The sequence below is a fragment of the Zonotrichia leucophrys genome, chromosome 8 (assembly GCF_028769735.1).
Source record: "Zonotrichia leucophrys gambelii isolate GWCS_2022_RI chromosome 8, RI_Zleu_2.0, whole genome shotgun sequence".
Classification (NCBI taxonomy): domain Eukaryota; kingdom Metazoa; phylum Chordata; class Aves; order Passeriformes; family Passerellidae; genus Zonotrichia; species Zonotrichia leucophrys.
The window spans coordinates 25,882,225-25,904,946 of NC_088178.1; the positions used below are offsets into that span (position 1 = coordinate 25,882,225).

General features: G+C 47.3%; 2 protein-coding genes across 4 annotated transcripts; one reads left to right on the plus strand and one right to left on the minus strand.

Moving 5' to 3' along the window:
• Positions 1-3,302: 3,302 nt before the first annotated feature.
• TMEM59 (transmembrane protein 59) lies at positions 3,303-11,414 on the minus strand. 2 transcript variants are annotated; one of them, XM_064719545.1, is made up of 8 exons: positions 11,071-11,414; positions 9,087-9,192; positions 6,895-6,989; positions 6,541-6,693; positions 6,179-6,266; positions 5,785-5,869; positions 4,954-5,062; positions 3,303-4,267 (listed from the first exon to the last, which is right to left on the minus strand). In XM_064719545.1, exons 1-8 carry the CDS (start codon positions 11,257-11,259, stop codon positions 4,112-4,114), a joined length of 981 nt encoding a protein of 326 aa, XP_064575615.1. In that variant the 5' UTR covers positions 11,260-11,414; the 3' UTR covers positions 3,303-4,111. The 2 variants fall into 2 exon arrangements, with proteins under 2 accessions (XP_064575615.1, XP_064575616.1); XM_064719546.1 differs by having other exon boundaries at positions 5,785-5,866; positions 11,071-11,311.
• TCEANC2 (transcription elongation factor A N-terminal and central domain containing 2) lies at positions 11,362-16,921 on the plus strand. Of its 2 annotated transcripts, none has more exons than XM_064719548.1 (4): positions 11,362-11,670; positions 12,679-12,820; positions 14,042-14,235; positions 15,945-16,921. In XM_064719548.1, the coding sequence occupies exons 1-4, from the start codon at positions 11,569-11,571 to the stop codon at positions 16,131-16,133; spliced, it is 627 nt and encodes a 208-aa protein (XP_064575618.1). In that variant the 5' UTR covers positions 11,362-11,568; the 3' UTR covers positions 16,134-16,921. The 2 variants fall into 2 exon arrangements, with proteins under 2 accessions (XP_064575618.1, XP_064575617.1); XM_064719547.1 differs by having other exon boundaries at positions 11,402-11,674; positions 12,683-12,820; positions 15,945-16,885.
• The last annotated feature ends 5,801 nt before the right edge of the window (positions 16,922-22,722 follow it).

Genomic DNA, 22,722 nt, shown 5'->3' on the forward strand with positions numbered 1-22,722 from the left:
TAAACTGACTGCAGGTCTTGGCACAGCTCCCACAGAGAGGAGTTTTACAGCTTCAAGGATGAAATCTCACGAGCAGGCAGCTTTTCTTGGGGGTAGTGAGGAGAAAAAGCATAAAGTTTTTGAGGAGCCTGGGTTATTCTTGCAAGAGGGTCCAGAGGACTCAAGTGCTTCCAAATTGTTGTCACCCCACAGGCCATAACTCCTCCCCAGGCAGGACAGTCCCACCAGGGCTGTGGAGGAGAGGCTGGCAGCCAGGCTGTCTCTGAGCTGGCACTGCCTTGAGCTGACTCAAAGCACCACATCATGCCTGACATGGAGGGACAACCACAGCTCCAACTTCCCTCTCCATCCCCCCAGTTATGCTGAGTTAACACACTCCTCATGGCCAGGGCATCCCCACCCTGTCCTCACAGACCAGCCACAATTAAACACAGCCTTGTAGGAGCTCCTCCTTCAGGACAGCAGCACCAATTTGTCCAAAACAGAAGCTTCTCACAGGAATACATCACTACTAAGGGTGGTGGTAGAAAACCCTCCTGTTTCAAGAAGGATCTTGGGTGAAAACATCCAATGCCAAGTAGCAAACAGTCTGCAAGTCTGGGCAGCTGCTGCAATGTGGAAAAATGTCAGACTAAGCACATCTTGAATTCTGGATCCCTTGCTCTTTAAAGAGGAAGTCTCAGTTTCTAATCAGACTTGATACAAGACTATTTTGAGCCTTCCTAAAGCTTATTAGGTGGTTGGGAGTTTGCTAAGAGCCCTGTGCAAGAGCCAGGTAAAGCAGGCCAGCTGTGCATACCCTGCAAAACAATCTACAGTGAAGAGTTTAAAACATGGAGTCAACCCACCCTTGGGGACAAATGTCTGTAAGAGATGTCCAGAGAGGGACAACAGAGCTGGGGAAGGCTCTGGAGCACAAGAGAGATAAGAAACACCTGAGGGAGCTGGGGGGGCTCAGCCTGGAGAAAAGGAGGCTCAGGAGGGAGCTTCTCACCCTCTGTAACTCCCTGAAAAGAGCTTGGAGCCAGGTGGGATCAGGCTCTTCTCCCAGTTAACAAGCAACAGGACAAGAGGAAACAGCCTCAAATTGCACCAGAGGAGGATTAGATTGGATACAGAAAAAAAAAAAAATCACTGGAAGAGTTGTCAGGCATTGGATCAGGCTGCCACTACCCCTAAAGCCATGTGGATGTGGCACTTGGGGACATGGGTTACTGGTGGCACTGCCAGTACTGGGGAAATGGTTGGACTCATTCTTGGAGGTCTTTTCCAAGCTAAGAATTTTGATTATTCTACAACCTGACATGTACCACCATCTGTTTGCTGCTCCAGGATTACCAAGCTCAGCTGTAGCCAACCAGGCAGTTGGATTTCAGAGCAGTTACCCCACATCAAAGGCTGCTTAGAGCTCAGAAAAAATGAGTTCATGGCAGCGATGGAAGAAAGAAAGATAAGCAAGCTCTTCTGAAGTATAAAAAATAATAAATAAAAAAATTCAAATAGCAGAAAAGCTGAAGAGGCCACAAATATCAGTGTATCCAGTATGATAGAAGGTTATTGTAAATTTTAGCACCTAAAAGCTCCCCAATTTTCCCCAAATGTACCTGGGCTATTTCTGCCAGCAGTGAATTGCACACACTTAAGAGGGTCACCTCATTTGTGTCCAGATGATTCCATTCTAAACCTGATACAGGTTCAGTTGAACACGTGCCTAAAGAGAATATAAAATGCTTTCCTCCTGCAATTTCAATAATTTAAGGCCCCTCATTTAAACAGTGGTTTTGAGCAGAGATCAAACCCAAATTGCAGCCTCTGAAAAGGGAGATGTCAGTAAGTCAAATATTTAACGAAAAATGAATAGGAAATGACATTTTGCAAAGCCAAATGCCAAGACAGCTTAAAGAGTCCATTTAGATTAGAAATCTTAAGAAACAGTTCAATTACTTGCTATTATCTGATTTTACTGAGGGAAGATCTTTTGACAAGTTTACAAGTACAACACTCACCAAATTCCTCAGGCTCTGGCTGGCTCTGGACACAGCAGTGCCAAGTGCCAGAGTGCCACAGGCACAGAGCTCTCTGTGACCCAAGAGCACATGGCTGAATCACTGCCTGCACTGCACAGATCACCCAGCTGAAATGCCATTAAACAGCAAACAAAAGACAAAACACCCAATGAAAGCACAAGTTGTTTGCTTAACTCGAGCCCAGGGCTGTAAGCAATGGAGTTTTGAAGAGAAAGTTTTGTGAAATCAAGTCATCAGCCAAACAGAGGTTGTACTGTCCACGCTGGAACAGGCACAGAGCCACGTGTGCACAGAGCTGCTCCCTCTGCAACCACGTGTAATGGTAAAGGAAAACATTTGAACAGACTTGCAAACATTTCCAGAAGCTATTCAGTTGGAAAAATGGGGATTGCTGCAGTCTCTTCTGGAAATCCCAACCAGCACAGTGCTAACTAAGATGGGCACTAATCCCTGAAGTAAAGGCAGCAGTGGCAGGGATTGCTGAGCAGGGCTGCACAGATCACACTGAGCTCTGGATCCCCAGCAGAGCAGGGCTGTGCTCTGCCTGCGCCAGCAGAAACAGAGCATCACTGACACAGGCAGCTCCTGTCCCTGCAGTGTCCCCAAACACCACCCTGCAAGGCCCCTGCAGTGACACCTACAGAGGGCAAGGCTGCTGGCACCCAGAGCTCTGGGCTGTGCCACTGAAGAGCTCAGCATCAAGAGGTACCTAGAATTGAAGAGCTGAGATTGCAGCTCCTGCAGCCTGATAGAAACCTGCTTAAAACAAACATCCTCCATGACCTGACAGCCCTGACAGGCGCTGCTGGGCTGGGCCCTGCACATTCCTGAAAGGCTCCATCAGCTGCACTCACACCATCACCTGCTCACAGACAAGGGAACGACCCCATAGCCAGGTTTAAGTGGGGGAATACATCACTGTATCCCCCAGAATCTCCACAGTTCTTCATTACATTTTTTTAAACCTTTGAGGGAATTCTGTCTAATCAACAAAAAAATGACAGTAAATTGAAGACTCTGCATTCTAGCCAGCATTCACTCAGACACCCTAAAATAAATCACCAACACCCCCAACCTGCCAACACTGTGGGAACCAGCATACAATAAGATCCACGAAAAATAGGTTAGATATGAGGGACATTGTTCATTGCTGCTGTGTTAGTGAATCACAGCAAAATCAGGTCACGTTGCCCATGAGAGGAAGGCTACAGACAGGCTCACACTGAGCCTGCTGTGGTCAATAATTAACCATAGCAAAAAGCTATATAGTCAACGTTTTCTATACAGTCAATTTTATTTGTCTGCTCTCATTTCTCAGGAATCAACTTGTTTCTGTAAATGAAGTTACAAGACCAGAATAGTTAATCAAGAACAGAAAGTAGAAGTTTTCAGAAAACACAGGTGCTAACTTTACAAGCAATTTAAGACTTAAAGGCTAAAGTTTGACAAAATAACTGACCATGTAATGTTCTGCATGTGAAGGGATATGTCTGTAAATTTTAACACATTTCCACCTTTCACAAGCTGAGTTCTAGCTTACAGTACTCACAAATGCTTTCCACCTTGAATATTGCCACACTGTAGAAAAAATATATTTCTATTTTTGAAGACAGGGTTGTTTGTGCATGGACATTAACAAGTACAAAAAAATTCAGCAGATAATTTTATAATATTTTCTCTTAACTACAACAGAAAGTGCAACACTAGAAAGGCATGTCCTGCCTACTTAAAATGTCTTATACCTTTACAAAGCTAACTCTGACTGTACACATTACATCCTAGAACACACAAGTAAGTTTGAAAGTGTCCTGGCAGAAGAATGGAAAGCATGCTTACAACTTCTGTAAGCAAAAAGACACAATAGCAAACACCAGTGAAAAGTGATTATATCTGGAAACAAACAAATTCATGTCTGAATGTCTGAATCTTCTCTACTAGCTGAAAACAAAATCCCATGACATTTGTTGATTTTGCAACTTTATTTGCATTTAAAGACTGGCTGCTAAGCTTCTCATCTGAAGAACCACCACAATCAATCAGGAGTTTCTAGCTCTGTTAGAATTAGTCTATGGGATCCAATGGATTTAAATTGCAGATTGATCCAGATTGACTTTTGTAGGAAGAGGTCCTGCTTCTTCATGTTCCTCAGTCTTGCATCTAACCAGAACAAGTGCAGAGGGTGGGTATCTGTTGAGTTTTTGCTCATTCATGTATTCCAAATCTCCATAGATGCTCAGCTTCTGAAACATTTAAACAAGGTACTTTAAGACAAAGACTCACCATACTGTGAATAAAATGAGTTTCATTATGCACCTGCATTCCAGGTTCTGATGGCTGCAGCTTTACAATACAAGGCTTTCTGTAACATCTGAAATTCAGGGCTGGAAACAGACTTGCATCCAGAAGAAATGTATGAAATCTGCCAGAACAAGGGCAGATAGAGTGCTTGTGTAACAGCTCCTTTGGTGTGCAATCACTGAGCCAGGACTGGGCATGGGAGAGTGCCGGCTCTCCTCCATGAGACTCATCCACATCACAATAACTCTGCTGTCACTGCTCTCACTACTGATCCTCCTGCACTAAACCCAGACTGGGTCTCCCCTACACCACCCTCAGAACAGCTTCCTTCCCAGGGAAATGACAATCAGCCTCCATTTGCTCAGAGCACCCTGAAGGCTGTTGAAAGTACAGCACTACAAACCAAAAGACATTGTATCTGAATAAGGCTCAGAGCCACAGGAATGAGCAAGAATGCTCAGCTATAAAACCATCATTTAAATAAAATTGGTTTGCCATTCACAGCCACAAAATAAGAAAACCTTCCTTAACTGAACTTCCCCCAAATATTTCTTCATCTCTGGACAGCTGTAACATAAAAGCAATATAATGAATAAATTCCAAATACTGTAGCTCTGAAATGCAGTACCTCAGATGGAACATACTGCTCTACAGCTGTAGCTACAGTTGCACAACAAATCCAGAGCAGCACCAGCACTGACAGGACGAGTGTAGTGGTTAAAATCCAACTGGAATTTCTGAAATGACAAGAATGTTGATAGATTTCATAGACTGAATACAAGACAATGGACCTCTAAAAAGTTTGGCTCATTTCTGACTGCCTTTCCTGCCAATTCATTAGTCTCAGGCCCTTCCAGCTACACAGCCCACTGCAGACTCCTGGGTACTCTAATGCCCATTTGATATTACAAAATACTTGCAGGGTTCTGTTATGGGGCCCTAAGAATCCTCCTGTTTACAGATTTAAAACCAGATTTTTCTGTTGTGCATCTGCAGAACTCACTGATCCTTCATGTGGGAACTTTTGACAAAAAAGTAAAAAAGCTTTAATAAATACATACTGAGTATTTTCAGCCTAGAAACAAGACATACCAGTGTGCTACATAACACAATCCCAAAACAAAGTGCTTTGCCTTAAAACACATTTAGAGCTAATGAACAGGCAAAACACAGTATTGATTAAACAGTTCCCAGAATACACTCAAAAAATAGTGCAGGAAATTATCAATATGTTCTTCACTTGAAATGGAAAGGAAAAATCAAAGTTGGCAGGACAGCATGCAGAAAACACGGGGCCAGCACAGCAAAGCAGCGCTAACGGTCAGATACAGAACTGTGATGCTGTGCATCCTGATCCTACAGACCTGGAAACCCTTGGAGACCTCCCAGCAGGGCTGCACACGCAGAGGAAAGGCCTGCACCCTCCCCAGGGGGCAGGGCCAGCTCAGGACATACGTACATGGACAGACACTTGAAGAAGCTGTCGCTGGCTCGCTCCTCGAAGAGCCCCCGGAAGGTCTGCGAGCTGCCTGCGCGTCCGTCTGCTGAGGCACAACAGCACAAACAGAGGGCACGGGAGCAAGGGGAGGCAAAACCCACACCCCACACACCCTGTCCCCACAGACACCATAAAGGGCAGGCTTAGAGCAGCCCCAGCTTGCAGGCTTCCATTTGAGCAGAGCTCAGTTTTTACCACCCTTTGCCAAGTGTACGCAGTGCGCTCTGCACAGTAAATAATTACATTGCAGCTTTCAGAAAATTTGCTTTCATATGCCACCTGCAACGTCATTTTTTAAATTTGCATGACAGGGAACATTTGCATTTACTCTTCCAAAGCACAAAAAACAACTTACAGGCTGTTTTACTCAGCGACAAGGCTCCTTTTGTATCTCCTCCAGTGTCCTGATCAAGCTGTGGAACATACTGCACTTCTGGCTTTGACTAAAACAAAATAAGGAGTTAGGAGATCCTGCTGGAAAGCTTTCACTGGTTTTGATAATTTTGATAATTTACATTTTCAGAACTAATACAGAAATTAAAAGAATGGCTCATGTCTTAAGGTTAAGTCTGAATTTTAAAATGGCCCCAGACGCAGTGAAATACTAGGAAAAACTAAACACTTTTGATGATGCTCTAGAGTTTTTTCTCTGGCTGGAAGAACCAGAGTTGAAATCAGCAGCCAGGACACCTTAACCTCAATGAAAAAAGGAAGCACCTGGAATATGACAATTTTGCCATCATCTGCTTGAAGGTAGAAAGTCCATGAGGATGTTATGAAGCTCTGAGCTGAGTCCATCATGTCACTCCAGAATGATCTCACCAGTGTCAGAGGAAAGAGGAGATGAATTCGTGGCATCAGGGACATTAACTGCAAGCACAACATTAACATTTTTTCCATTTGTTTTTATATGAAAAAGACAGAAGTTACATTCTTGCTCACCCCTCACCTCATGTCTAGATTTCAGTCCTTAGGAAGATTTATTTTCCATTTGAAGAAATTTTAAAAAGAGAAGACACACACTGAACAGAAACAAGTAGGTGGTATTTGAAAAACATGTCACCTACTTACTTGCTCTTGCCTTAACTCAGCAAATGGCAACTGGTTCTGGCATCCAAGATGGCAAGCATATTGTTCATCAGATTGGGAGTATGCTTCAGTACAGGCTGCAAGGGAGAAGTTCCCCAAATGAGATGATAAATTCTGCATTTTAGTTAAGAAAACATTCTCAGTATAAGTTGGATCAGAAACAAAGCAGCAGTTGACAATCCCATTTTGCAGGGGAAGATATGGCAATCCCAGGGTAGCATTTGCTCTGAGGTCTAATGACAGAATCAGAGCTTCAACAGAGCAGGGATTTGAAATCTGGCTGCAATCAGAGCAAATGATCACCAGTGTTACCCTGGCTGAGCTCAGGGATGCAAGCTCTCCTTGATCCTCCCACCACCACTACAGCTTTCTTCTACATATCACATAAAACATCAGAGAACAGAGATGGAATCCTAAAGAGAACAGAGGGACCATCAGTCCATTAAATCCCTTTGAGGGAACAGCAGAAGCCATGGTATCGCAGGAAAATCAAAGGAGCATTTCCTGCTAATACAGAAACTGCACTGAAAGTATTGTGGAATAATTTCTTATGAAAAATGAAGCTAACTCTTTGTTTTAGAGAGAGCAATTATTTATTGCTCACTAGAGATCATAAAGACCAAGAAATCTAAATTATTTGGAGAGAATAATTTAGTTTATTCTGCCCATGGACAAATCAGGCAGATGACACACAGGCACAGCTCTCCTGCACCATTCTGAAACTTATGTGGGCAGTGTCTCAGTAGTACCTTAACTAAAGAATCCAACCAAAAAGCAACACACAGGACAGGAGCTCTCCTGGTTTTCCAGAGGAACAAATGGCCCATCATAAGGACTAAGAAGCTGGCAGAAGCATGGCAGCAGCAGGTGAACATTTGAGTGCTCAGCTCATGGCACCTGAGCAGCCATTCCAGGCTACAACTGCCACCGAGTCAGTGTCTGCAGGCAGCACCAGAGCCAGAGCTGAGCAGAGCAGCCAAGATGGATCTGCCAAGCACAGAACACTCAGGGCACCCACCAGCAGATTACAGAACATAAGCCAGCAAAGACAACAGCAAGAAAGAAGAGTTAAACCAGAAATAAGCAACTGTTCCATTACCCTACATGTGCTCTATTGCCACATTACCCTCTTTATGGCACTCTGTGTGTGTGGTTTGACAACTACACTGACAGGCTGTGTCACAGCTACACAGTGTGACAGACTGGAGCATTAGCCCATTGCTGGAGTATTTGCTGCACTTTTGTAACACATTAGCATCTCTGCATGCCAGCCTTTCTGCTTCCCTACCTGAGCTGGCCACAAGCTCTCTTGCTTTCAGGAGCCACTGAGAGGACAAAAGCCTCCCCTGAGTGCTGGCCTGGCGCTTCATTGTATTGGTAGTAAATGTGGAGAGCTCCTGCCTTTCTTTTCTTAATAAAGCTGTGAATCAGCTTCCTCAATATTACTGGAACAAAGTTCTGCACAATTCCAAACCCACTATTAATTGGCTTGTATCACACACTATCCCTGGAGGGACATGGAGGGGTGGCACTTGGGGACATGGTGGGCTTGGCAGTGCTGGGGGAATGGTTGGACTTGATGACCTTCTCTCCAACTGAAATGATTCTATATTTCATCTTCACTGTTACATCTTTGCTCTAACACAGATAGCCTGAGAGAATTAGTAACCAGGACTTAAAGGCCTATTCCAAGCAAAACATGTACCTCATTCCCAAGGGGTAGCTGCAGGAAAAGCTCAGGATGTAGGTCAGACCACAAGTTACAAGGCACAGTGAGATCTGTGCTCTTGCTCCACTGAACAATTCACTTCCATATACAAATTTGTCAGGAATGGCAAATGGGACTGATTGTCACAGGGAATTATTAAAAGATAAGTGTTATTTGCCTGGATTTCCCCCCAGGCATTTTATGTTTTCTATGACAAACTGTTTACAGTAAAATGCACTATTTCTAATTTATTTACAGACACTGATGACACTGGAGAAATTCAGGAAAACAGCAACACTGAGGAGAAACTCACAGACGACAACCTTCCTATAGGATTTTTTTTGTATACCCTGTACATAGACTTCAAGAAGCTGTTAAACAAACCCAAAACAACTGCAAGAATGGCACCAGCTGAAGGGCAGCGTTTCAGACAGTGCAGCTGTGCCCGGGGGTGCTGCGGGCTCACCAGAGTCACACTCCTGCTTGGTGCGGTTCAGGTCGGCGCCGTCGTCCACGAACTGGCAGATGGAGAAGAGTCGGCAGCCGCGCTGGCAGGCGTACAGCTCCTCCTCCTGGGGAGCACAGGGACAGGCTTGCAAACCCCCAGGCCACGACAAATTGTCACAAAAAACCCTTATTTTTGTTGTTTGGTTGGGTGTTTTTGTCCTCCTTTCCCCAGCTCGATGTGGAGCGGGATGAGCTGCAATGAACCCAGCAGCACTAACAAGCCATGGATTTATCTGCAAACCTGGAGCACAAAATGCTGTTTTGGAACTCCAGACCCACAACCCATAAGCAAAATGAATGCTGTGTTTGAAATTAAGACAGTGCTGTAAAAGATGTATTGATGTTTAACCTCACAAAGAATAGGAAATCTCCATTCTCAGAACTTCAATGGTAAAACCCAGCAGGAAAGGACCAAAATCCTCTAATTTTGACAGGAATACAATGTATCTGAACCAATTATTGATTCTAATCAGAGCTACAACAGAACTATCAGAAAGAGATTATTCTCTCATGTCCTACACAACATCCTGGTTATCTGCCTACTGCCAACTCCACAAACACAAATGTTTATTTATTATATTGAACTGAAGGGCAGATACAGAAATCCTACACCCAGTATTTCTTCTGTCCACAGCCCCAGGGGGACGGATGTGAATAAAGCCTCGGTGACAGGAGTGTCCCACTGGCCACACCCTGCCACTGACCCATGAATCACAACTTCAAACCACTCAAACTGCACAGGTGCCAAACGGGCTCTGAATTAACTTAACAACAACCAAACACACCACACCTCTTGTACAACCTGTTGTAAATGACCTGGCCATTGTAACTGAAACATGAGTTCATCAGCTTTAAAGGCACAAGAGTAGAAAATTATATATAAACTAAAACTCAAATCTAACACTGACAAGGTGGGTGGTACTGGAGCAGAAAACATTTTGTAATTTGATATTCAGATAAATGAGCTGTACAGATATATTTCCATCACAGTCTCAATGAAGTTTGGCTTCTTTTCCACTCACAACTAAAACAAATTTCTCTCAATTCCACCAGCAGTTTTGTGACAAACAGAACAAACACTAAATGTAAAAGATGTGACTGTATTAGTGAACAGCTCCAACAACACATGACAAAACTCTCATTCAAAAAGCAAAGTAGCAAAATTCAAAAGTGCAATACACCAAAACAAGCTGTGTAAATTTACTCATATTCCACCCAACTCCTTGTTACTTTCCAGCTACAAAATCCACCTGAATTCCATGGGGAAGCAGACAAAGCCCTGTTACCTGATCCTGGCACTGCTCCACCTGCCTGCTGCCTTCCTGTGAAATCCCAAACACGGGGTAAGAGTTCCACCTGCCACACAGGTGCAGCTGACAATGAAGTTTATTGCCAACAAAGAACAAGGAAATATGAGATTTGTGATCTCAGATTTTCCAAATTTAAGCCCATAGTTCAAAGGCATGCAAGCATGAACCAACAGCAAACGCTGGGGGATGACATTAAATTCCTATCAGACACAATTTCAGTGTTTTATCATGAGATAAAAAATTCCCATGAAGGCTCTGACGAGCTACTTGTTTGTCATCGTTTATACTTCACCCTTCAGGCACCCTGACTCAGGATATCTGCCCTGCCACGAACACAGCACTGCCCAAAATATGGAGCAGCCCAAGCCAAATTACAGCTGCCTTTTTAAGAACAGGAAGAAAAAAAAAAGCAGCCAAACGCCCCAAACCCACAAAAGCCCCAGCTCTGACAAAGCTGGACTTTGACAACAGCGCTTCGCTGTCAAGCGGCAGCCCTCCCATCTATTTACATAAGGAAGTATGTGTTTTAGAGAAGAGACGGAGCTGCACGGGGAGAGGGGCAGAGGAAGGGCCGTGCCAGCCCGGGGGAGGCGGAGGGGAGCGGCGCAGGTGCGGGGAAGGGCCCGCCCGTACCTTGGGGTAGGTGTGCAGGGGGTAGGTCAGCTGGCAGGCGCGGTGACACGATGCCGTGTTGCCCAGCACGGAGTCGAAGGCCTCGGAGGAGGCGGCAGGGAGCTGTCCCGAGGCGGCTCCCGCCTGGATCACCAGGAACAGCGGCAGGAGCAGGAGGAGGACGGCGAGGCCTCCCCGCCGCACCGCCATCTTCGCTCCTCCGCACCGGCCGCCGGCAGCCTCTCGCGAGATGCGCCCCTCGCGGAGCTTGCTGGGAGGTGTAGTCCGCGCCGCGGGGCATCCCCGCCCATTCCATAGAGCCTCGCCCCCGGCGGAAACTACCGTGCGGAAAGGGCGAGGCGGCGGCACCGTCTTCTGCGCGAGGCCTGCTGGGAAATGTAGTCCGCACCGCGGGGTACCTCCAGCCATCCCATAGGGCCTCGCCCCTCGAGGGAACTACCGGGCGGAAATGGCGGGGCCGAGTTGGCGGCTTCCGTGAGGGAAGGCGGCAGGGTGAACATGGATCGGTTCGTGGTGCGCTGCCCCCGCGGCCCGCAGAGCCCCCGCCGGGCCGCGCCCGGGCCCCGCGCCTGCCGGCAGGTCACCATCGAGTCCCTCAAGGCAGGTTCCCGGCGGGAGGGAGCGGGGGCCCGGCCTGGCCCAGCCTCCCGCGGCACCGGCTGCGGCGCGGTTGGGGCGGCGGGGGAACGGCGGTGTGTGGGCAGCGGTTCTGCACCGCAATCTGTGCAGTGCTGCCGTGGGACCCGAACAGGGAGGTGGTTGTACAGGTGCAGAGGGCTCTGCTGCCTTGGAAGGGCTTCCGTGGGTTATAACGGTGTGGTGCGGGGTCGGGCTGGGCACACATTCGAGGACAGCCCGGTGACACCGCCAGCCCCAGTATTCCCAGCTGGCTCTCATCCCTTTCCAGCAAGGAAAACCCTTCCGTTCATTTCATGGATGTCGTGCATGAGACCTGCACGAGAGCTGAACCCCTCTTGGTCACCTGCTTGTGATACACAACAGCAAAACATTTGCTGTACCAAAAAGTTCACCGAGTGTGGCAAAAATCAAAAGAATGGTGCATAAAGCACTGCAGTTGTCTGACCACTGCTGGATAAGATGCTTCACACCCAAAATATGAGACTTGCACTGTTTGCAGTCTGCTCTGTCAAGGTCTGTGGCAAAACCAGTGAAAACACTGCAGCTATGCAGTGTATTCAGGTCTGCATTCACGTTCCCTAATGCTCTGTTTCTCACCTTGCTGGCATTGTTTTATTTCTATAGTCAATCTGAGCTGGATGTCAGGATAATCAGCCACCTCCCTCTTAATCCCTTTTCCTATTTAGAAACGTTTATGCAATGGATTCCTTAAATTCAGAACACTTCTAGGAGGAGTTTGCTGTTATGTGCCCAGAGTTTGGCAGACCCGGGTGAAAGCCTCTCACTTTGTTTGCTGGTTACTTCAGCCTTGATTGGCAGGAGTTTTCTAATTCCAAGCAAGTACCCATCATATATTCTGTGCCATGATCAATAATTCATGTATTGATAACAGCCCCATTAGCTGAGATGAAGGTTCCTTACTTATCATAACAATATTCCACTTTCATAAGGAGCTTTTCTCTTTCCCAGAGAGTTGTGGTTGTGGAAGACATAAAACGATGGAAGTCTATACTTGAGCTTCCTGGGCAACCCAAAGAGAACCTGATGGAAGCTTTGGAGGAGCTGAAGAAGAAGATACCTTCCAAGGAAGTGTTACTTTCCACTAAAATAGGTACATCTGGTCTATCTAAACTGTGAATATTAGGCTGTCTTGTGTCTGCTTGGCTTGTCAGTGCACTAGAGATTAGTCTGGAAGCTTTTTAAGAAATGAGGAAATTGCTGCCAATGAAATATTGTTGATATCAAGCCTGCAGTTTGCACAGCTTGTACAGAAGGAGTCAGCTGTCCTCTGATTCCTCCCAGGAAATACTGCATCCCCCCTTTTGTGGTCACAACTTTGAAGAGCTCTCCGTGGTAACTCTGTGGTTTATCCCTTCTCCTGCTGTCAGTGCTCATTTATCTGATTTGGCTGAATCCCCTGGAGGTGTGAGAAGATCTCAGAGTGGCCCAGAGCTGCTTCCTGCATGCTTAGACTGAGGAATCCCCAGCAGATGGGCAGCTCCATGCGAATGGCACAGCCCCATCCCTGCCTCTTCTCCGCAGGACCCGGGGGAGGGATAACGGTGACCACATGGTCCCTGCCTTTCCCCAACAGGGAGAGCATCCCGGCCTTTGTTTGCCCTCTGAGCAGCCGGATCTCTGTTCACAGAGCCCTGGAAAAGCAGCTGCAATCCGCCCCTTTCCCCATCCCTCTGATCTGTCATTCCATTTGCCGTGTTCAGCTTATTCAGGCTTTCCCCGGGATTTTCCCCAATGCCTGCCTGAACAGCGCCGGGCTGGCAGAGGCACTGAAGCCTAACAGTGACATCTCCTGGCCGACAGCGCTCCTGGCCAGGGAAAAACACCCTCTGGAAGCAGGAAGGTCCCTTTGTCACCTCGCGGGGGAAAGGCTCTTCTGCACTGCCAGGCCTTCTGGATGGGAAACATTCTGCTTGGAGCCGTCGTGGTGTTCCCGTGTTTAAATGCTACAGCATCACCAGCAACATCTGCTTCCCTAAAGGGTTCCCAGCTAAAAAACAGCACTTTTTATAGGCCAGGCTTAAAAACCTTCACCAGATCCAGGATCAGTGTAAACAGCTAGCATAGCCTGAGTTAAATAAGTTTGGCTCCACACCTGGGTGACTCGGGAAGGTGATTTTCTCAATTCCTTGCTAATTTCTCAAGCTCCATGCTTAAATCCTGGTCATTTTCTGTTTGTGTGTCAATGCTTTGGTTGTTTTGCTCAGAATGCCCTAGTTGAGAAGCTGTGTGGCTGCTTTGGCACTGTGATTTGACTGCTGCCAGCTGTGCTTTCCCCAGCTGCCGGTCCCACCCGAGCTGTTCCCTGTCCCAGGTCACACGGTGAACAAGATGCGCAAACACCCCGACCCAGAGGTGTCCAGCCTGGCCAAGGACATCTTCAGGGAGTGGAAGAGCTTCATCAAGGAGCACTCCAACAGGCCCTCCATCGAGGTCAGGAGTGATCCCAGGACTGAGGCCTTCAGGAAGAACGCTCAGAAGCTGCTCAGTGAAGCCCTGGAACTGGAGGTACAGCTCAGAGCCTGTGGCTCCAAAATTTCCTTCTTGTGGGGACAAGTGAAACCTTTTCCAGCCAAGCTGGTCCTGCCTGCTGAGTGGGGACAAGACCAGGTGATCTGTTCCTATTTTTAGGGATTCACAGCACATCCCTATTTATGAGTTACTTCATTTGCAAGGTAGATAATGGGTTTTGGTTGTTAACCAAGGGAACCTGCTAATTGTGAGTGCTGTCATTTCCATAACCTGTCAACAGATTACTTGTGTGGCCACTGCTGTTGGGCTGTACAAGGAGGAAATTAATAGAAGATGAAGCTTTTCCTACTAAACAGCTATGAAAGCAACAGAGGGACTTTTTGGGTGTTTCCTAATTAAATATTTATAAATTTAAATCTATAGCAAAAAGAGAGAGGCAAGGTTGACAGTATTTAAAGTGGTGATAAATACCAGATCCCTCAGGTATGTTTAACTAAATGAACAAGGCTCTGCTGTAAGGCTTAATAACTAGTTTGCTTGGTCTATGAAATGCCATAATAATTGTAATTTTCAATTTATTCATTAATTATCCTTTCAATGACAAGTCAAGTGATAAACATTCAAGAGTTTGAAAGTTGTTTGTTGGCTAGCTGTGAGAACAACCTCTCCAGCTTCCAGTCTGGGGCAGCACAGAAGGGTGGTTTGCTGTAGAAAGGCAGGAGCTCACCTTTGGTGAGTCAAGCTTAGTCCTTAGAAAGCACAGCTATGCATGGTGATTATAGTGGCAGTGAAGTCTAAATCTGTGGAACATAAAGATTCTGGTACCACCCTAAAAAGAGCAGAATTGGGTAAAGCAGGATTGCTTCTGAACAGGACTCACCTGAAGACACCTGCAGCCACCACACGTGCAAGCAGAGGTCACAGCAGTTGAATTGCTGATAAAGGCAGGGGAGCCACAGCTGCTGCTGACACCTGAGAGGTGTCAAAAGAGAGAAGGGAAGGTGGGACTGAGTGGAGCCAAGGGGTTTTTAGTGATGGGTGGCAAAACTTGTGTGGTGAAGGACTTGCAGGAATACCACTGAGCTCACTGGAATCTCCTGCATGCAATGCATGGAAGATTCCCCATCACACAAGGCAGAAGTGAATTTAAAAGCATTTCTTGAAGGGTGGGGGATTTCTTCCTAAACTGTGCTGAATTACAGGTTTTGGCACATGTTGAAGCAATAACTACATAATTAACATTTAGCAAATCCCTTTCTGCGTTCTTAATTACACCTCCTTCTAGAGACAGAGATCCCACATTTCCCTTTATAGCAGCAGGCAGAGTTGCCAAGTGTTTGGCATGTCTTAGAGTTGCTGTTGGAATCAAGTTTAAAATAGTATCCAAGGTACCTTATATCAGCCAGATCAAAAGTGAGCTTTATGGAGACACTACAGCATAGCTTATAATTGCAGCGAGCTTGATACCCAAAGCTTGTCACAGATTAGTTTCCTGTTGTGATGGCAAAGTACTGCCACCCAGCTGGAGGTGGGGATATGTTCCCTGCCACTGACCACGCTGCCTTGTCCCTTAATTGCTAGGGTGGAATTAAATTGCTCTTCCTGTTACACTTGTGATGGGAAGCAGATTTCCTTGAATCTAAGCTGATTAATGAAGAAACACTGAAAGGCACCAAACTCCAATTTCAATCAGCTGGCCTCCTTATTAAATGTAAAGATCTAATTTTATACTTTGCTGTTTTCAGATTGATCACCCACTGGCTGAAAATATTGAGCGCGAAGCTTTTCATCTCTGCTCCCGCCTCATTAGCGCTCCGTATCGCCGGGCCGTGCGAGCCCTTGTCTTCTCATTAAAGCACAGACCTGAGACCCGAGCAGCAGTCAAGGATGGCACACTCCCTGTCCCTGCCTTTGTGCAGAGCCACAAAAAGTGAGGAGTTGTGCTTGATCCCGAGGGAGGACTTGCTGTGCCTGCATCTCTGTGTAACTGGGAGCCCTTACTGGGTGATCCCCGGCACTGCTCCACAAACAGGAGAGAAAAAACCAGTGATGGAATGGGTGCTGTAACTCTGACTTGCTGGAAATCCATGTTGCAAGGGAAGTTTCTTGTACTCCTCTGTGTATTTTCCATCCTTGCTGACTCACCTGTTTCTCTCTCGTGCCCGTTTGTTGTAGCTCAGTTTAGCTCCATCCCTGGTGTGGATCTTCAGGTGTATTCAGCTGAATAACCCTTTTAAAGGAGCAGCTCTGTGCTCTGCTGGCTGGAAATACTGGTAATTATGGCTAATTGGTCCATGGGAAGAGATTCCTGGGGGATAATTGCAAACTCTAGTTAGCCCTAAATCAGCCACGTCTGCTGCAGCTGGGCCTGGCCTGTTTTGCCAAGGTGATTTTCCTTTGCTGCATTCCAGAGCTGGATGTAAAATGGATTTCAGTGACTTCCATCCTCTCAATCATTGTGATTTGGGGCATTTTCTAAAGCCCCAGGGTAAAGGTGCTGTTTAAAGCCTCTGCTGTTCAAGGAGCAGCTTGTTCAGCCTTCCAAACCTCACTCATGATGTAAACATGGTGCTTGTTTTTACTGTAATGTGAAAAAAAACTTGTCATGAATTATCTAAATAAAACTAAATACTCCTTTTAAAGGCTTTTTCTTCTCTAAAAGGAACATGGTTCAGAATGATTGCACGAACAAATTTAAGCAACAAACTGTTGTTTAAATTCTTTCTACTTACTGAAAATTGGAATTCTTGCCTCTATATTTGCTCTGATTTCTTTTGTACCACAAGTTGTCTTGTTCTCTATAAGCTGTTACCAAGGCTGTTCCAGGCATAGTGTTCATATTTTCACCTAAAAAATGACTGACTGTCACTACTTGGAGATGCTAGATACTTTTTTCATCTGTAGACCGTTAGCAGAAAACTTACTTGAGGTGTTGAACTCCATAAATTTAATTAGATAATTGCAGGTTCTCTTAAGAATATCTTAAACTCTGTTTTGTTTGCTTGGGCCAGTGCAAGACCAGTTTTGCCTGTGCACATTGAAGGTGTCCTCAAACAGCTGAACACAGAGGTCTCATTTGTGGGAAGTTGAGCTCAGGTGTGTTAGAGGCAGAAACTGGCAGATCTGTGTGTGCTGATGCTGTGGGTAATATTCAGTAACATGTAACACTTGTTGACCAGGCTGTAGCAAAAAATGGGAAAACCCTCAATTTCTTACAAGCAATCAGCTCAATTTCCCTGTTAAATAGCTTCAAACTGCACAGCTGTAATTGAATTTGTGTATCCTGGACCATCAGGAAGGGTTCAGGATCAATGAATGACACAGCTTTTGCATCAGAGCTGCAACACCAAGACCTGCAGGATTTATTTTCAGCTTCCTGTTCCTGGTGCCAGACCGTGTTTTCTCTATTTGGGTAATGTGAGAAGCAAAATCCCTGAAAATGAGGAACTTCTGGTCTAATGAGAGCCAGGCCAAAGAAGCTTCCCACACAGGTCAGATACAGTCTGGCTGTGCCAAATATTTTTAATTTAGAAAGTAACTGCATGGATGCAGAGTTGATGCACACAAGCAGAAACCTCTCCTATAAATTTCCTCTATGTAATGGTTGATATTTTTGCCAAGTTTGTTTCAAAGGAACCCAAGTGTAAAGCTCTGGGTGCAGTTCTTTTATCTTGATGTTAAAGCTGGCAGTAACATTTGGGCTGAGGAGTCACAGACTCAGCTTTGCAGAAGCTGACTGGAAGAACTGGAAAGAGTCTGGAGAGCTGGGCTCAAGACCCACAACAGGAGGAATTCAGGGAACCAGGGAAGGTTTTAAGGACAAAAACAGAAAGGAAGGTGGGGAAAGAAAACAAAAACAGAGATGGGAAAGCAACAGGCCAAAAAGGATTTCATTTCCCCAAAGGGTGATGCTGAATGTGACAACAGGATACTGGATACCTGGCACTAATGAAGTTTTTAATTAGTCTACCAAAACCAGATTCCCTCCATGGGGCAGCCTCACCTGCACACTGTGTTTGTTTATGCCTTGGGTTAGCTGCTGAATCAGTTTGCTGCTCCCTGGCTCTTCCTTCCCTCCCGTGGGTGATGCTGGCCACTCTTGATGCTGGGGAAACCCTTCTAGATTAAAAAGGGAGGATGAAAGGAATGAGCAGTGCCTCCCTTGTGCTTGATTTCTCTGGCATGGAGACTGAAATCCCTTTTAACTGGGGAAATGTTAAATGAGGGAAGCACCCAATCTAGAGAAAAGTTCTTATTTTTCCCCTTTTCCTTCCAGATTAAGCCTATGCCACAGATTTGTTTTCAGCAAAGGAGTACACAGATAAAGCTGGCAGAGACCTGCTGCACCCAGCAAGGAGAGGAGGGAAGCACCTTCTGGAGGTGTCACCTCCTGATCCCCCACCCCACTTGTGAGGAATGCAGGGTGGGCTCATGGAAAAGGGAATTAATTCCTGCCAGAGCTGACTTCTGCCCCTGGCTTTGAAGAGCAAATTTGGGAAGGCAGTAGGTGACAGCTTGCTCTGCTCCCCATCAGCAGGCACAGCTCAGGAGAGCTTTGTCCTGCTGCAAATTACTTGGGTGAAAGAAGATGGGAGTAGACAAGAACCTCCCTGTCCTTTGGAAGAGACAGAGCTCAGCAGCTCACCAGTTTTCATCTTTCAAGAGGCTCTTCAAAGGTTTCTTCACAAAGAACCCAAAGTTTTAGATCTCATTTGCTTCCCTGGCAGCCCTGTAATATGAAGGGTTGGCTAAACTGGCCCTGGATTAAAAGACTTGAAGGCAAGGAAATGCCACAGAAGCCACAGAAATCCTTGGAGCCCAAAGGATGCTCCAGGAACTTCCCTCCCAGGGTATGTTACGGAGCAGAAGTAGGAGGCTGGAGCAGTGGAGGGACAGAGGGAAGCAGAAAAGAAGAGCTAGAGGGAGGGAAACACATGAGGGAACTCCCCAGCCCAGTTCACCGCAACCGGCAAAACCTTGCTCCTCCATGCAGGGCATGGCAACATTCAAATGGCACCTCAGGAGGGGAAACTGAGGCACAAAGGAGCTCTGACATGTCAGAGTAAGCAAAAAAAAGGGAAGCCTACACAATTAATGATGCTCCAGTTCTTGTGCAGGCAGTCCCCTGTACAACATCCATGGTCTCTGTCAATTAAACTGGTCCTTGCTAATTATATATTATTATCTAGCAAGCAGTTATCTTGCTATAAAGGGTGCTCCTTTAATGGACAAACACTGTTCCTCTAGCACAGCCAGCCCCAATGGCAAGAAAAACACAAAAGCCAAAATAATTTCTGCTGTGGCCAATATTTTGCCTGAGCTGGAATGTTCACATTGCAAACACTGCATCCTGTCCCAGAGAGAGAGAAGAGGAGGGGGTGGAGAGCTGCAACATGCAGAGCCAGCCAGAGGGAGAAGGCAGGATCAAATCTGTGCCCCCAAAGCTCCACAAAGGCATGACTGTGAGCCCAAAATCCAGCTGTGAGCTCCCCACCCATCATGGAGCACTCAGCCTCCACACACCAAATCCCCACAAGCAGGGCCTCGCTGTCCCTGGGGCTGTGATGATCAGGAAACTGAGCTTAAAATAAGCTCGGAAAACAACTCCTGCTAAATGCTGTCATTGCATTTTTAATTGTCCATATGCTTGATCCATTATGTTTTCCCAGATGGCTGGGCTGCCTGACTACTGCCTCCTCATCTGTGCCACTGTGGCCAGGGTCTCCAAGGCAGGGACACCTTTGTTGCAGGCACTGTGTCACTGTGATCCTGACCTGGATCCCCAAGGCAGGGACACCCTCGAGGCAGGCTCTGTGTCACTGTGAGGTCTCCAGCTGTGAGCTCCATCCTTCCCAGCACAAAACCACAGCCACTGATCCATCCTGGGGAGCCATGACTGGCTCGATGGCAAAAGGTGCTCTCCTGGTCTTACACGCCAACCCTCAAGAAAAGCACCCTGAGGAGCTGCAAAGCTGCCCCTGCTCCAGCCCATGAACTGCCCTTGTGCTTGCCCAAGGGTTAGTCCCTGCTAAATTACCCAAAAGTGTTTGAGGAGAGGATGCAGGGAATGCACACCACCAGCACTCTCAGCCATGGGCTCAGCTCCAGCACTGGCTCCCTGGAAATCACAAGCACCCCATTCCCAGACTGAGATTAGAGTATAAAAACTGAAAAGACACAAATAACCCTCTGAGCAGAGCTGTGGGGGAAGGTCCACCCATGGAGGACCGTGGCTGTCACCACAGAAAACTTCCAGTGAACATTACATGGAATAAATTGCCTGGGAAGGGGTGGATCACAACACCCTGTGCTTGCTGGGCTCCCCAGTGGGATGCCCAGTCCTGCCCAGTGCCCAAGGTCTCTGGTGCCCATTTTGGGGCATTTCCACCATCAGTCTCTTGTCCAGTGCAGCAGCACAAAAGCATTCCCCCAGCAGCACCCCCTCACAGTGTTACACATCTTTTTGTAAATACAGAAAACACAGAGAGCATGGCTGAGATTTTTTGGATATTTTAGCACAGCTTCTCTCCAGTAGGAGCAATCTCCCCAGGGAAGGAGGGGAATGAACCAACTGATCCCCTGGGGGCTCTTGCAGTCCTGTTTTCTATGATCTACAATTTTCCAGCACTGGATTTGCAGGCAGACGTTCGCAGAGGGATAACAGAGGCTCTCCCTCCTGCACAACAGCCAAACCTTTGCTTTGGAGAGACAGAACTCCTGAAAGCAAAGCCAGGAAATGGGGAGGCTGCATCCACCCCGGCTCAGTGCAGCCATCGTGCTCTAAATAAATAATCAGCTGAGGCACGGGAGGAGCACTGCCCGTGCCCGCCGCTCCCCCGCCTGCTCGGGAGCACCGGGCAAACGCTGAGGAGGGAACTGAGGCCGAGTGTGAGGACCACAGGCATGGTGGAGAGAGGGTGGTGCATTCCTGGTATCTGTTTGCCTCTCATCTAAGCAGCTTTTGCATGAGAAGAAGGGGGTTTTTTTTAGGAAATTACCTGGGCAGTCCCCCTCCCCTGCTGGGCTCCATCCCCAGCCAGGGCAGTACATCAGGGAAGCCCTGGTTCAACAGGGGATGCCAGAGAGCAAATTCCCGCAGGGCAGGGAGACTGGATGCCTGAATCTAGTGGAGAGGCTGAGACGTGGTGGAGGAGGACTGGAGGCTGAGGAGGGCTGGTGTTTGGTGAGCACCAGAGGCTTCCCTTGCTCCAGGTGAGATGACTGGCTCGAGTGGCTCACTGCTGGTGGCAGATGTAGCTGTGAACGCCATCAGAAACAAGTGGGTCAAGGGCTTTTGGAGCCATTCAAGTTGCATTCACCACCCTGGATAACACCCTGCAGGCCTGGGGCTGCTGGGATCCCCTTGACTCAGGAGCACAGCTGCTCCCACAGCACCAGTCCTGCATCCACAGGGATGTGTGCAAGGGAGCACTTCACCCAGTGATGCTTGGGTGGCTGTGAACTGGAGCCAGAACTGGAAACCCTCCCTGGGGTGACCAGGTCCAGCTCCTGATTTGAGTGCAACACCAACAGCTGTCCAGAAAAGCCTTTTTCCCTGCAAATCACAGGGTTCTGGAGGCTCCAGCTGGGCAAGGAGTGCCTGTCCTGCAGGCGAGGGCTGGATGCTGCTGGGTGCTGTGGGCTCCCTGCCAGGCACCAGCAGCCGCAGTGCTCACCTGTTCCAGCACAATCTGGGCCACCAAGAAGGTTAATTATATCTTTAAGTTTCTTTCAGTTGTCAAATCTTGTAACTGTGGTCTCAAGCTGACAGTTCTGTACCCAGCAATTAACCGGCAGTGAGGCTCTGCAAGCAGCGGGGGAGGCTGGCCTTGTTTACCATCTCTGCACACAACAGGCTCTCAAAACATTCCCTTAATGGAGCTTCACAGTGCTGGCAAATATTTCCCTCGCAAATCTCGCATTTGCCGATGTGTTGCACCAACAAACGCCAAATCAATCCAGCTCTGGTAACGAAGGCTCCTCATTAGAGGCATGCGCAGCCCTGCGCCTTCTTCCCTCCCCAGACACTATTTCAGGGGTGGTGCAATCCAGGAGGAAAAGCTGCTCCATCATCATCATCATCATCCTGTTCCTTTGCTGCTGCTTCCTCTGATGCCCCGATGAACAGAGCTGTCCCAGAGGGAAGCAGGACATCAGTCAGGGCAGCCTTTCACCAATGGGACTCTCCTACAGACCCTGCTAAATGCTGGATTCAACAGCACCAGGGGTTTGCTGTGCCCTGAATGACCACACTGGGATACTTTAGGATCTCTCCCTGCACTGCAGTGTGTTTCACAAAGGCTGGAGGAGGAGGGGTGGCCTCTTTCCATAGCAAGATTTTACGTGGCTTTGACACACGCTGGCTCTGAGCCACAGGGATGAACACAGGCTGCTCTGTGACAGCCACCCCCTCTTTGATGCTGAAGGGCAATGTGCTTTGTGCTGGGGTGGCACAAGAGGCAGGCAGAGGTCACTCAGCCATCCATCAGGGCTCTTGGCGAGGATCTCCAGTTTTCTGGAGGG

Coding starts and splice junctions, on each gene's coding strand:
- TMEM59 (XM_064719545.1), bottom strand. CDS start 11,259: ATGGCGGTGCGGCGGGGAGGCCTCGCCGTCCTCCTCCTGCTCCTGCCG. Junction 6,694..6,894: donor CTGAGTTAAGGCAAGAGCAA/GTAAGTAGGTGA, acceptor TTGTGCTTGCAG/TTAATGTCCCTGATGCCACG. Junction 6,267..6,540: donor GCAAAATTGTCATATTCCAG/GTGCTTCCTTTT, acceptor ATTTTGTTTTAG/TCAAAGCCAGAAGTGCAGTA.
- TCEANC2 (XM_064719548.1), top strand. CDS start 11,569: ATGGATCGGTTCGTGGTGCGCTGCCCCCGCGGCCCGCAGAGCCCCCGC. Junction 12,821..14,041: donor GTTACTTTCCACTAAAATAG/GTACATCTGGTC, acceptor TCCCTGTCCCAG/GTCACACGGTGAACAAGATG. Junction 14,236..15,944: donor GTGAAGCCCTGGAACTGGAG/GTACAGCTCAGA, acceptor TGCTGTTTTCAG/ATTGATCACCCACTGGCTGA.